General features: G+C 40.9%; 1 protein-coding gene across 3 annotated transcripts in view; it reads left to right on the top strand.

Annotated features, from left to right (window-relative positions):
* LOC112258068 (CAP-Gly domain-containing linker protein 2-like) overlaps window positions 1-13,564 on the top strand; it is a 64,406-nt gene that overhangs the window by 4,474 nt on the left and 46,368 nt on the right. For all 3 annotated transcript variants that reach the window (XM_042326977.1, XM_042326979.1, XM_042326978.1), the window contains exons 2-3: window positions 1,793-2,012; window positions 11,774-12,315. In XM_042326977.1, coding sequence (XP_042182911.1) covers window positions 1,889-2,012; window positions 11,774-12,315 — 666 coding nt within the window. In that variant the 5' untranslated portion in view covers window positions 1,793-1,888. The remainder of the gene's footprint in view (window positions 1-1,792; window positions 2,013-11,773; window positions 12,316-13,564) is intronic.

Genomic DNA, 13,564 nt, shown 5'->3' with positions numbered 1-13,564 from the left:
CTTACATGGCTGAGCAGCCGCACACAAGCCTAAGATCACCATGTGCAATGCCAAGCGTTGGCTGCAGTGGTGTAAAGCTCGCCACCATTAGACTCTGGAGCAGTGGAAACGCGTTCTCAGGATCACACTTCACCATATGGTAATCACACTTCGCCATATGGCAGCACGACGGACGAATCTGGTTTTGGCGGATGCCAGGAGCACGCTACCTGCCCGAATGCATAGTGCCAACTGTAAAGTTTGGTAGAGGAGGGAATAAAGGTCTGAGGCTGTTTTTCATGGTTCGGGCTAGGCCCCTTAGTTTCAGTAATGGGAAATCTTAATGCTACAGCTTACAATGACATTCTAGACGATTCTGTGCTTCGAACTTTGTGGCAAAAGTTTGGGGAAGGCCCGTTCCTGTTTCAGCATGACAATGCCCCCATGCACAAAGCGAAGTCTATACAGAAATGGTTTGTCGAGATCATTTTGGAAGAATTTGACTGGCCTGCACAGAGCCCTGACCTCAACCCCATCAAACACCATTGTGATGAATTGGGACTGCGAGCCAGGCCTAATCGCCCAACGTCAGTGCCCGACCTCACTAATGCTCTTGTGACTTAATGGAAGCAAATCCCCGCAGCAATGTTCCAACATCTAGTGGATAGCTTTCTCAGAAGAGTGGAATCTGTTATAGCAGCAAAGGGGGACTAACTCCATATTAATGCCCATGATTTTGGAATGAGATGCTTGACGAGCATGTGTATGTGTATGTGTATGTGTCCACATACTTTTGGTCATGTAGTGTATATAGGCTACAAAGTTGCTACTTTGTATTGTCAAGAATATAGCCCCCTAGCAGAGCTGTCATAAAACTGCCCCGAGGAAATATTCTGAAAGCATATACAGGACTATTGCATAAAATAACCTATGAAATGATGTTGATACATGAGTCGACTGAATGGTGCTGATGATACTGTAAAAGCATCTTTGCATTTTGTCAGTCGTCTTATCTCGAAACCTGCATAAGTGCGACGTGGTGCTAGAACAGTGATGTAACGCTGTCATGAATTGCATATTATGGTTGGAGAGATGTTGTCTTGTAGGCCATGCATGCAATTGGGAATACAGCTGATCAGATCTCAGAGTGTGTGGGCAGGGCCTAGAGTGCAATGAAGTCTTCTCATAGACATGTGATGCTATGGCACTGGCATAAGGCCACCCTAACCCTAACAGAAGTCTAATAACTACTATTATAACCACAATTCTATAAATAGCCCTAGTATACTCATTTGGAATGAATGCACAACCAAAAACAAGACCAAATGTCTCTTTTTCTGTCAGTGAATATTCTTGAAATACACATTTTAGCATTGAGGCAAAACAGGAAGCTCTTTTTGTGAAAGTGAACACATCTAAGTCCCTGTGCATTAATTCACCAACAACACACTTGAAACTATACATTTAACTTACTAAGGCCCATTGGCCAGAGTTCAGGAGAATCAACAACGATGATTAATAACCCAAATCAGAAATAGAGCCTATTGTTTTCTTATCTATAGTTCATTTTTTATCCAATTGAAAAGGAACCACTCAATTATTTAAATGTGTAGGCCTTTACAGTAGTACAGTATAGGCTATACTTGCTACACCTTGACATGGCTTAAGTTTTTAAATGGCTGGAGTTCTCAACAAGAAACCCAGCTAGCACAGAACGTTCCTGTAATGTTTCTATGAACCAAATTGTCCTTTACAGATGGATAATGCTAGCGTCGTCACTAATACACTTTGATGCTTCCACTCATCTCCACAGCTAAAATGGAGAGAGATTGCCACCATTCCGATTCCTAGTGCCTCAAACCGAAAGCCTTGATAGGGACTTTCTCATCCCTGCACATCTCCCCTGTACATGATGAACATGCTGAAGTCCAGTGGACTGAAGATCCCTGGCAGGGGCCCAAAGCACTCCCCTGGCCCCGTGGGACGAACCTCTGCTGGGGGATCTGCTTCCGGCACTGTGGGCCATAAAGACAGTAAGTCACTTCTTCACACTTCAAGACCTTAAGACTCTCAGGAAGAGAGCAGATTTCCTATTGCTTAGTTATTTATTTTACTAGGCAAGTCAGTTAAGAACAAATTCTTATTTTCAATGACAGCCTAGGAACAGTGGGTTAACTGCCTGTTCAGGGGCAGAATGACAGATTTGTACCATGTCAGCTCAGGGATTTGAACTTGCAACCTTTCAGTAACTAGTCCAACACTCTAACCACTAGGCTAACCTGTCGCCCTAGTTAGCCTATCAATCATTGTGGCATTTCATCATTGGAAGTGACCAGCGATTCCTTGATTGTTGTAATTGTTTGTTTGTTGTCAGGGCCCTGAGTTTTTCCTGGTCAGCTCATGTTGTCAGAAAAAAATCAGGGCACTAGGTACAGTATTATGCTTTAGGTCAGAGTTTAACATGTTTTTTTGGTTACTGTAGTCCCAATCACATTTTCCTTTGTCCGAAGTACCCCTTCATGTGCAACTGATCATTAGGCCTGTGTTCTTATGAGTCTTCTCAAGTACCCCTTGTGGATATGCCAGGTACCCTTAGGGGTATTGGCACCCCAGGTTGAGAATAACTGTTGTAGGTGACTTTGTTGTGATTCACAGAGATGACATCTTAGTACTAAACCATATGTGTCTACCACCATGACAAATCCGAAACTTCTCCATCTACCCAGGTGTTGACAGTGTGCAAAGCCAACAGAAATAGGACACTTACGTTATTCACGGTTTTAGATCACATAACAAGCCCAGACCCTAGGCAGGATGTTGTTTATTGTCATGAGTCTTGTCCTGGGCAGAACTGAGCAATTTCTCCTTAAATAGCCCAGCTGTAAAGTCAAAATTTGCTATGTTGTAAAAATTAGCCGTTTAAAAAAAAAGCTTTTTAGTCTTATTTTAAGGTTAGGGTTAGCCGTGTGGTTAAGGTTAGGGTTAGGTTTACAGTTAGATTTTATGGACTTTGTGGCTGTGCGAGCTACTGACCACTCTGCAGAACTGCCTCCAGAACAAGAGTCATGACGAAAAACGCTAACCTGTGACCCTAACGCCACAGATGCGTATGTAACACTGGCGCAGCTTTCTGCAAAATTACAGCTAGACTCTGCCTCCGAGCTGCACTCGGCTGATATTAGCCTACAGGAGGCCAAACACTGTCTGGGGGAGTCTGGGCTGCTTCTGCTGTCTTGTTATTTGCATTAGCCTGTATGGGAGAGTTCAATCAGAGGCAGCCGTGTCATGGTTTAAGTTGACGGTGGAATGTTGTGAGCAAAGGAAAGGAAAGAGAAAAACACAGGAAGTACAGTCGTGGGTAAATGAGAATCATGCATAGCAGTAAATGCCTTTGACAGTGCATATGTTTTTTATTTATTTTTTGTTCCTCCTTCAAAATGACTATTTTGCAGTGCAGTGTAAGTAGTGTATGTTGTAAGTATAACTACCAATAGATGATGCATAATTACATATCAATAAATAGTTGTTTTAAGGGATATAGGACTAACATTGTTTCAAATTACTAATAGTGTTATTTGAATTCCTTCTCAATTATCCAAATTCACAAAGTCGTGTGAATTATCTTCGTTATTGAATGTTGGTAAAATGCCTCTCTCCATGCACAGTTTTGTAACACAATATGAATATATCTTGTAAGCAATATTAACAATTCTTTATTTATGTAAAAAGGAAGTAAATTTAATCGGTAGAGGTAGGACTTATTATATCGGCCTACTTCAAGTCCCTCTCAGTTACCAGAACGAACAAAACAATGCCACTGAATTATCTTATTTATTGAATGTATTTTTCAAGCCCCCTTACGGAGGAGGCCCCCTTACGCATGCATCCATAAGCCAACATTATAACATCTACAACAGCTACATAGGCCGCAATGTCACCGATTTATCTTTAAGACAGTTTTCAACACCCGGAACCATGGCTCCACAGCAAAAAAAATCCAAACTTAGCCTCTATAATATTTTTCTAGATCAGGGTCATTTCAGGAACAGCTGGTAGTCATAGTAATTTACCTAATCCTACTAACTGACTGTCATCCTTTCCCACATCAGTGTTCATCAACTGCCTGCCTGCAGTGCACACAGAGAATCAGGTTAGGGATATTGTGTGAATAGCTGTTTGGTCATCAAATTTCCATTTGTGTACTAAATGCCCTGCTCTAATTTCCTTTTTAGTTCAAGATCATTGCCATTTTTTTCTGTCGTTGATTGGTGATATAATACATTACATACTCTTCCCTTTGAGGTCCAATTGATTTGATAATAAGTAGGCAGGCCTAGATAATGTCCTCTTGTTGTCCTGTCCCTATGTTCATCCTCCTTGGATTTCAGTACCAAAAGGCTACTTTTTCCATTTAGAAATATATTGTGATTATATATAATGGTGCACCAACATACAGTTGAAGTCGGAAGTTCACATACACCCTAGTCAAATACATTTAAACTCAGTTTAAAAAAAATAATTCCTGACATTTAATCCTAGTAAAAATTCCCTGTCTTAGGTCAGTTAGGATCACTACTTTATTTTAAGAATGTGAAATGTCAGAATAATAGTAGAGTTAATAATTTATTTCAGCTTTTATTTCTTTCATCACATTCCCAGTGGTTCGGAAGTTTACATACACTCAATTAGTATTTGGTAGCATTGCCTTTAAATTGTTTAACTTGGGTCAAACAGTTCGGATAGCCTTCCACAAGCTTCCCACAATATGTTGGGTGAATTTTGGCCCATTCCTCATGACAGAGCTGGTGTACCTGAGTCAGGTTTGTAGGCCTCCTTGCTCACACATGCTTTTTCAGTTCTGCCCACAAATTTTCTATAGGATTGAGGTCAGGGCTTTGTGATGACCACTCCAATACCTTGACTTTGTTGTCCTTAAGCCATTTTGCCACAACTTTGGAAGTATGCTTGGGGTCATTGTCTATTTGGAAGACCCATTTGCGACCAAGCTTTAACTTCCTGACTGATGTCTTGAGATGTTGCTTCAATATATCCACATCATTTTCCTACCTCATGATGCCATCTATTTTGTGAAGTGCACCAGTCCCTCCTGCAGCATAGCACCCCCACAATATGATGCTGCCACCCCCGTGCCTCATTGTTGGGATGGTGTTCTTCGGCTTGCAAGCCTCCCCCTTTTTCCTCCAAACATAACGATGGTGATTATGGCCAGTTTAAACAGTTCTATTTTTGTTTCATCAGACCAGAGGACATTTCTCCAAAAAGTACAATATTTGTCCATATGTTTTATTATTATTATTTTTTTCACCTTTATTTAACCAGGTAGGCTAGTTGAGAACAAGTTCTCATTTGCAACTGCGACCTGGCCAAGATAAAGCATAGCAGTGTGAACAGACAACAGAGTTACACATGGAGTAAACAATTAACAAGTCAATAACACAGTAGGAAAAAAAGAAGGGGAGTCTATATACATTGTGTGCAAAAGGCATGAGGAGGTAGGCGAATAATTACAATTTTGCAGATTAACACTGGAGTGATAAATGATCAGATGGTCATGTACAGGTAGAGATATTGGTGTGCAAAAGAGCAGAAAAGTAAATAAATAAAAACAGTATGGGGATGAGGTAGGTAAAAATGGGTGGGCTATTTACCGATAGACTATGTACAGCTGCAGCGATCGGTTAGCTGCTCAGATAGCAGATGTTTAAAATTGGTGAGGGAGATAAAAGTCTCCAGCTTCAGCAATTTTTGCAATTCGTTCCAGTCACAGGCAGCAGAGAACTGGAACGAAAGGCGGCCAAATGAGGTGTTGGCTTTAGGGATGAAGTGCAGTTGCAAACCGTAGTCTGGCTTTTTTATGGAGGTTTTGGAGCGGTGGCTTCTTCCTTGCTGAGCGGCCTTTCAGGTTATGTCGATATAGGACAAATTTTACTGTGGATAAAGATACATTTGTACCTGTTTCCTCCAGCATCTTCACAAGGTCCTTTGCTGTTCTGGAATTGATTTGCACTTTTCACACCAAAGTACGTTAATCTCTAGGAGACAGAACAAATCTCCTTCCAGAGCAGTATGACAGCTGCGTGGTCCCATGGTGTTTATAATTGCGTACTATTGTTTGTACAGATGAACGTGGTACCTTCAGGCATTTGGAAATTGCTACCAAGGATAGACCAGACTTGTGGAGGTCTACAACCTTTTTCTGAGATCTTGGCTGATTTATTTTGATTTTTCCACTGTTATCAAGCAAAGAGGCACTGAGTTTGAAGGTAGGCCATGAAATATTTCCACAAGTACACCTCCAATTCACTCAATTTATGTCAATTAGCCTATCAGAAGCTTCTAAAGCCATGACATAATTTTCTGGAATTTTCCAAGCTGGTTATTAACGGCACAGTCAACTTAGTGTATGTAAACTTCTGACCCACTGGAATTGTGAAATAATCTGTCTGTAAACAATTTTGGGAAAAATGACTTGTTTCATGCACAAAGTAGATGTCCTAAACGACTTGCCAAAACTATAGTTTGTTAACAATAAATTTGTGGAGTGGTTGAAAAACAAGTTTTAATGACTCCAACCTAAGTGTACTGTATGTAAACTTCCGACTTCAACTGTATTAGGGACAACACATCTGGGTTGTGGTAAATTCAATTTAAATTCAGTCAATTCAGGAAGTAGACTGAAATTCCAATTCAAAAGCTAGGTTTCCATCCAATTGGTGACAGCTTTTATATGAATATTCTAAAATCTGCATAAAAACTATATGCGCATTTTCCCACCAGACATGTGTTTCCATCAAATTAACTTGTTGCAGATAAAAGGCTGTGTGTGATAACATAGTGAACATAAAAATAACTGTGGCGTTTAAATTACCAACTACATATAATAAAATACAAGTTAAATGGGTTTCCATCGCATGTTCAACTCTACTGGAGGTTTTGTCAGCAACAAAAAAAGCATTACGTAGCGAAATTTGTGCCCACTCTGGTCTTGGCAAGTGCGGTCTAGCCAACAACTCGCAGATACAGTGCGGGTAGGATACCTACATGATGAGATTATGGATAAGAGCAAGATTCTTTTTATTTGTCAAACGGCAGCCAAGCATCTATCATCATGTCACCAAAATAAGACCCTCAATATTTATTGGAAAGCAGCATCAAGCTCATAACCTTGCACTTTCACCACCCTTTCAAGTTCATCATTACTTATTTTACTGCATGCTTTCCCGAGTCGTAGTGGGAGGACCACACAACATATCATTGTGCCACTCCAAGTTTACTTCAATATGATGGTTATACTATAAATATTTGCACATAAAGGCATGTCCACCTCCATTTCTTGCATAATATATTTAACAGAAACAAAAAGATCCCTGATTGTCTAGTGTATTTTGTTTTGTCGACATTTGGAAAGTTACAGACAAATTTGCTCTTTCCAACAGGCCTGTCGTGACATTTTACATCCAACGTGTACTTTACAGGATGGAATCTTGGTTATAGAGAAGCATTTAGGAGAATTTCCTTGAAAATGAAATTGACTGAATTGAAATGGAATGACCCAACCCTGCTAAAAATATTTTGTCAATCTCATAAAAGCTTACATGGTATTACCTCATAACTGCTCCCAATGGTTCTATCTTTGGAGGTCATGTCCTTGTAACTGTCGAAACAAAGAATCATAACAGAGAGAAAAGTGTTTAGGTATCGCCCCTAAAAGCGTAGTCCTAGTCTCTCCTTCTCTCACTGTCCTTAAAATCAGCACCACAATCGTGAATGCTACACATTAGCTATAGTATTTTTATGAGGAATAAACATCAGTTTATTATTAGGGAAGCCAAAGAAATGTTCAACTTCACTTATTGGACTTAAGTCTCTCTGAAAGCTTTCAGTTCTCAGTCAGAGAGAGAGAAAGAGAGAGATGAAGAGAAAGAGGCAGAGAGAGAGGGGCAGAGAGAGATAGAGAGGGAAAGAGCAAGGGGAGAGAGAGTGAGTGTGAGGGAGGGAGAGGGAGGGGGTGTTCTAAGGAGTTGTGGTGGGGTGATTGTGTAGGGCTGGTTTGAATAGTTGGATTCAGATGATGGTGGGAGGTGGCTAGGCACAATAGTGAAAGTGAGGCCTGTGTTCTTGCTCTTCCTCCTGCCCGCCTCATTTTCCCCTCGATCTTCCGTTGCCCCGGCAACCCAGCCACTTGGACTAGCACTGCGCCTGTCTTTTTTTGGTGCATGCTTGTTTGTCTGGTGGGACTTGTAGAGGGAGAAGGGGGTGGGTAGGGTTCTTCTCTGTGTTGGCCCAGTGATGTGGCACAGGGCCATGGTGTTGACAAAGCTCACACATGTGATACACACAACATGCCAAGCAGGAGCATGCTCACACACCCATACCCCCTGCTACTGCACATGATATTACATACAGCACCTGCTACTGCACACACTTTATTACTTCACACACATACACATACACACCAACACAAACATACTGCATAGTACACACACATTACCTACGCAAGCACAACACACATGACCTCACAGGACATTGTCCTCATTGTCATGTGGCCGATGTGCAAAGCTTTGTTTGGTAAAAAAAAGTATCTGTTTTGGAGGTATAATAACTTGAAATATGAAGGGTACAAGTGACTTTCATCATGTCATTATAAATCACTTTATTTGGGGTTAAAATTACATTTTAATGTACACTAGCAACTGAAAATCATAGGCTATGCCCTTTTCTATAAGAGTCCCAAATATAGTGGAAGTTCAGATTTAATAGGCCTTTTCAAACACACATTAGTTATGGCCAGAAAGAGTAGCTGTTGGAAGCAGGAGCAGTGTCCCAAATGGCTCCAAATTCTCAAAATAGTGCATTACTTTTGACCAGACCCTATGGGTCCTTGTCAAAAGTAGCACTGCACTACATAGGGAATAGGTTGCCATTTGGGACGTAGACAGAGTTTCATCCAGCATATTCTAGTCTTTGTCAAGAAAGACTAGAGTTTATCAGTGCTGCTTGAATCTCCACACAAGCTAGATACTGACGTTTTTCCTACTTAGGTACCTGCTGAAACACCCATTCCACTTATGATTGACACCCATTACACTTAAAAGTGTGTATTTTGTGTTGGCATCAAAATACAGTTGCCTTAATGACATTGTTTGATTTTGTTTTGTTTAATGTACGACATTATTGTATTCTGTAACCCATCAAGATTTACGTTATAATCACTCTTCATTCATGCAATTACAGTGTATAGATTTCTAATGAATTAACGTAAAACACATTGTACAAAACAAAATGTATTCTAAGTGGTGAATGTTACATTCCTGCGGGGAACATACACTACAGTGCCTTCAGAAAGTATTCACACCCCTTGACTTTTTCCACATTTGACAAAACACTCTAATGTCAAAGTGGAAGAAACATTGTAAAAAAGAAAATAAAAAAAATACTAATATATCTTGATGACATAAGTATTCAACCCCCTGAGTCAATACATGTTAGAATCACCTATGGCAGCGATTATAGCTGTGAGTCTTTCTGTGTCAGTCTCTTAAGAGCTTTGCACACCTGGGTTGTACAATATTTGCACATTATTATTTTTTAACTCTTCAAGATCTGTCAACTTTGTTGTTGATCATTGCTAGACAGCCATTTTCAAGTATTGCCATAGATTTTCAAGCCAATTTAAGTCCAAACTGTAACTAGGCCACTCAGAAACATTCAATGTTGTCTTTGTAAGCAACTTCAGTGTATATTTAGCCTTGTGTTTTAGGTTATTGTCTTGCTGAAAGGTGAATTTGTCTCCCAGTGTCTGTTGGAAAGCAGATTGAACAAGGTTTTTCTCTAGGATGTGCCTGTGCTTGGCTTTATTCTGTTTTATTTTTTTGTGATTTTTTTTACTCCCTAGTCCTTGCCGATGACAAGCATACCCATAACATGATGCAGCCACCACCATGCTTGAAAATATGAAGTGGTACTCAGTGATGTGTTGTGTTGGATATGCCACGATCAAAACATTTTGTATTCAGGACATAAAGTGAATTTCTTTGCATAATGTTTTGCAGTTTTACTTTAGTGCCTTATTGCAAACAGGATGCATGTTTTGGAATATTTAGGTTAGTATTGTGAAGTAACTAAAATGTTGGTCCATCCTCCGTTTTCTATCATAGTAACTGTTTTTTGAGCCGTGTCCTTCCTCTCCGGCAGCTGAGTTAGGAAGGACACCTGTATCTTTGTAGTGACTCCGTGTATTGATACACAATCCAAAGTGTAATTAATATTTTCACCATGCTCAAAGGGAATTTCAATGTCTGCTTTAAAATGTTTTACCCATGTACCAATAGATGCATTGGAAATCCTCCCTGGTCTTTGTGGTTGAATCTGTGTTTGAAATACACATCTCGACTGAGGGACCTTACAGCTAATCATATGTGTGGGGTACAGAGATGAGGTAGTCATTCAAAGTCACGTTAAACATTATTATTGCACTATTATGTCCATGCAACTTATTATGTGACTTGTTAAGTACATTTTTACTCCTGAATTTATTTAGGCTTGCCATAACAAAGGGGTTGAATACTTATTTACTTAAAACATTTCAGATTTATTAATTGGTAAAAATGTATAAAAACATAAATTCCACTTTGACATTATGGGGTATTGTGTGTAGGCCAGTAACACAACATTGAAATGTAATAACTTTAAATTCAGGCAATAACACAACAAAATGTGGAAAAAGTCAAGGGGTGTTAATACTTTCTGAAGGCACTGTACCTTCATAAATGCCATTGTAAGACCCCATTAAGTTTCAAAACTGAATTATCATGCTAAAACCCACATTCTTTTGTTCAATGTAGTACCCATTTTGCAACCAAGTCTATCGGTCTCACAACATATGGGAGCAATTGAGGCATAAAAACAGCCATTGGGCCCCCTCCCCCACTGTTTGGGTTTCAGAGAGACAGTCCACACACCAACCACACACACACACACACACACACACACACACACACACACACACACACACACACACACACACACACACACACACACACAGCTTCTTAGCTTCCTTGCTACAGTTAACAGCTTGTGTCTCTCTCACCAGAATGGATAGTGCTCATCTAAAACATCATGTGTCAAACAGCAAACCACCGGTCAAGTCATCATTACATGAGAGATAATCTCACAGACACAGTTTTCATTATGAAGTAGACTAATGGCCATACTCGCATAAACGCCGTTTTGTGATGTGATATGACGAAATTGGATAAGTAGATGCTTGAGTGACTGGATTTTGAATGCATTGTGTTCTCTTTATTCAACGTGCCCGCCACCCACCCGCTCTTCATCCATTCAATATTTCATGACCCTAAACCCGTCAAACCCACGCATCACTATTATAGATCTTCTACATTTGTATTATGACTGAATTCCTTATTTCAGCAGTTTGTGTCCATGCATGAGAACTGGACTGTAACCTGCATACATCACAATATATTAATCCTATAGACAAGCTACATTGTTTAGTTGATTATTTTTCACATAATTTGTTTGTAGACCTGTATGTATCGCCTTTTCTCTCCCCTCTTCAGCACTTTTGTTCCTATGGCATGCACTGCTCTTCATCATTGTAATTAAAGCCATACTGTAGATCAATGTCTATTTGAATGAATATAGGAATTATCTGATTGTAACCTATACTCTGTCTACAATAGTAATGAATGTAAATAGGAATTCCATGATTGTAGCCAACATGATCTCATACTCTCTCTCTCTACCTCCATAGACTCCCCACACAAGCAGACCTCCCCACTCCCCAGCAGCAATGCCTCGGAGAAGTCGTGCTCCAAAACATCCGAGGTGGGGGACGATGTCCTGGGGGACTACGTAGTTGGCGAATGTGTCTGGGTCAACGGGGTCAAACCGGGCGTCATCGCCTACCTGGGCGAGACCCAGTTCGCCCCGGGACAGTGGGCTGGGGTGGTCCTCAACGACCTGTTGGGCAAAAATGACGGCTCTGTGGGCGGCGTGCGCTACTTTGAGTGCCAGCCACACCAGGGCATCTTCACGCGCCCCTCCAAGCTCACCAGGCAACCGGTGGGCGAAGGGAGCGAAGGCCACTCTGCTGATTCCCTGACGGCTCAGAACCTGACGCTTCATGGCGTCAACGGGGCTTCGCCCGCTGGTCAGCGCGTGGTTATGCCACTCAGGGAAGGCATGCTCAACAGTTCGGTGAAGACGGGTAACGAGTCAGGTTCCAACATGTCCGACAGCGGCTCGGTCAAGAAAGGCGGGGATAAGGACCTTCGAGTGGGAGACCGCGTGCTGGTGAGTCCATGTCACACACACACACACACACACACACACACACACACACACACACACACACAGAGTGTTGGGTTACCAGTATGGTTCAGACATAGTTTCTAGGTCAAGTATACTGAACACAAATATAAACGGAACATGTACATGTTTGTTCCCATGTTTGATGAACTGAAATAAAATTCTCAGACGAGAGTGCTCTGAAATCGGAGTAGATGGCCAGACCGAATTTACGAATGCACCCAAAATGGTTACTTGCATAGTGGAGTCTTTTGTTAAGACATGTAGCTAGTTAGCTAAACAATGAACCATAATCAAAACTTATGACATTACTACCCTGCATGAATCTGTAGGTAGCTATCCAGCATCTATCAACAGTTGTCGTAGTGACATTCTATTGAAATGGATACTTGCATAGTGGAGTCTTTTGTTAAGACATGTAGCTAGCCAGCTAAACAATGAACCAGAATCACAACTCATGACATTACTACCCTGTATGAATCTGCAGATAGCTAACCAATATCTGAAAATGTAGCTAGCTAGACTATCTTACCGTATACATCATGGATGGACGCATCTTTTTGAAAAGAGAGAACTTCTGTGGCCAAATATACATGAGTAATGTCTCATGTTGCTCTAGCTTTGATCTATGTTAAAGGACCACCCAGAGCCTGCATGGGATCGTTTTCTTGTTGTCAGCCATGTTATGTTAGCTTCACTGGAGGGCAGTTCTACAGCTGTAGATTAGGAAGGAGTTCTTTGATTAATTTAGTCTTGACAAGAGTTGTTTGACTTGTATGAAGTACATATTTCAGAAGCATTTTGTGACTTTTAGGGTTGAAGGATTAACATGGTTGTATAAGTTTTGCTCACTGTCACACCCTGACTTAGTTCACCTGTCCTTGTGATTGTCTCCAACCCCTCCAGGTGTTGCTTATTATCCCCAGTGTATATATCCCTGCGTTTTCCGTCTCTCTGTGCCAGTTCGTCTTGTTTGCCAAGTCAACCAGCGTTTTTCCTTGCTCCTATTTTTCTCAGTTTCTGTTTGTTTCTAGTCCTCCTGGTTTTGACCCTTGCCTGTCCTGACTCCAAACTCGCCTGCCTGACCACTCTGTCTGTTCTGACTACCAGCCTGCCTATCCCCTTGTAATATGTTTGGACTCAGATCTGGTTTCTAACTCCTGCCTGACTATAAAGACTGCCTATCGTCTGGTACTGTTTGGACTCTGACCTGGCAATGATTAAAGAATGCAAT

This window comes from Oncorhynchus tshawytscha, linkage group LG09 (assembly GCF_018296145.1).
Source record: "Oncorhynchus tshawytscha isolate Ot180627B linkage group LG09, Otsh_v2.0, whole genome shotgun sequence".
Lineage (NCBI taxonomy): Eukaryota > Metazoa > Chordata > Actinopteri > Salmoniformes > Salmonidae > Oncorhynchus > Oncorhynchus tshawytscha.
This window is presented reverse-complemented; position numbering and strand designations above follow the sequence as displayed.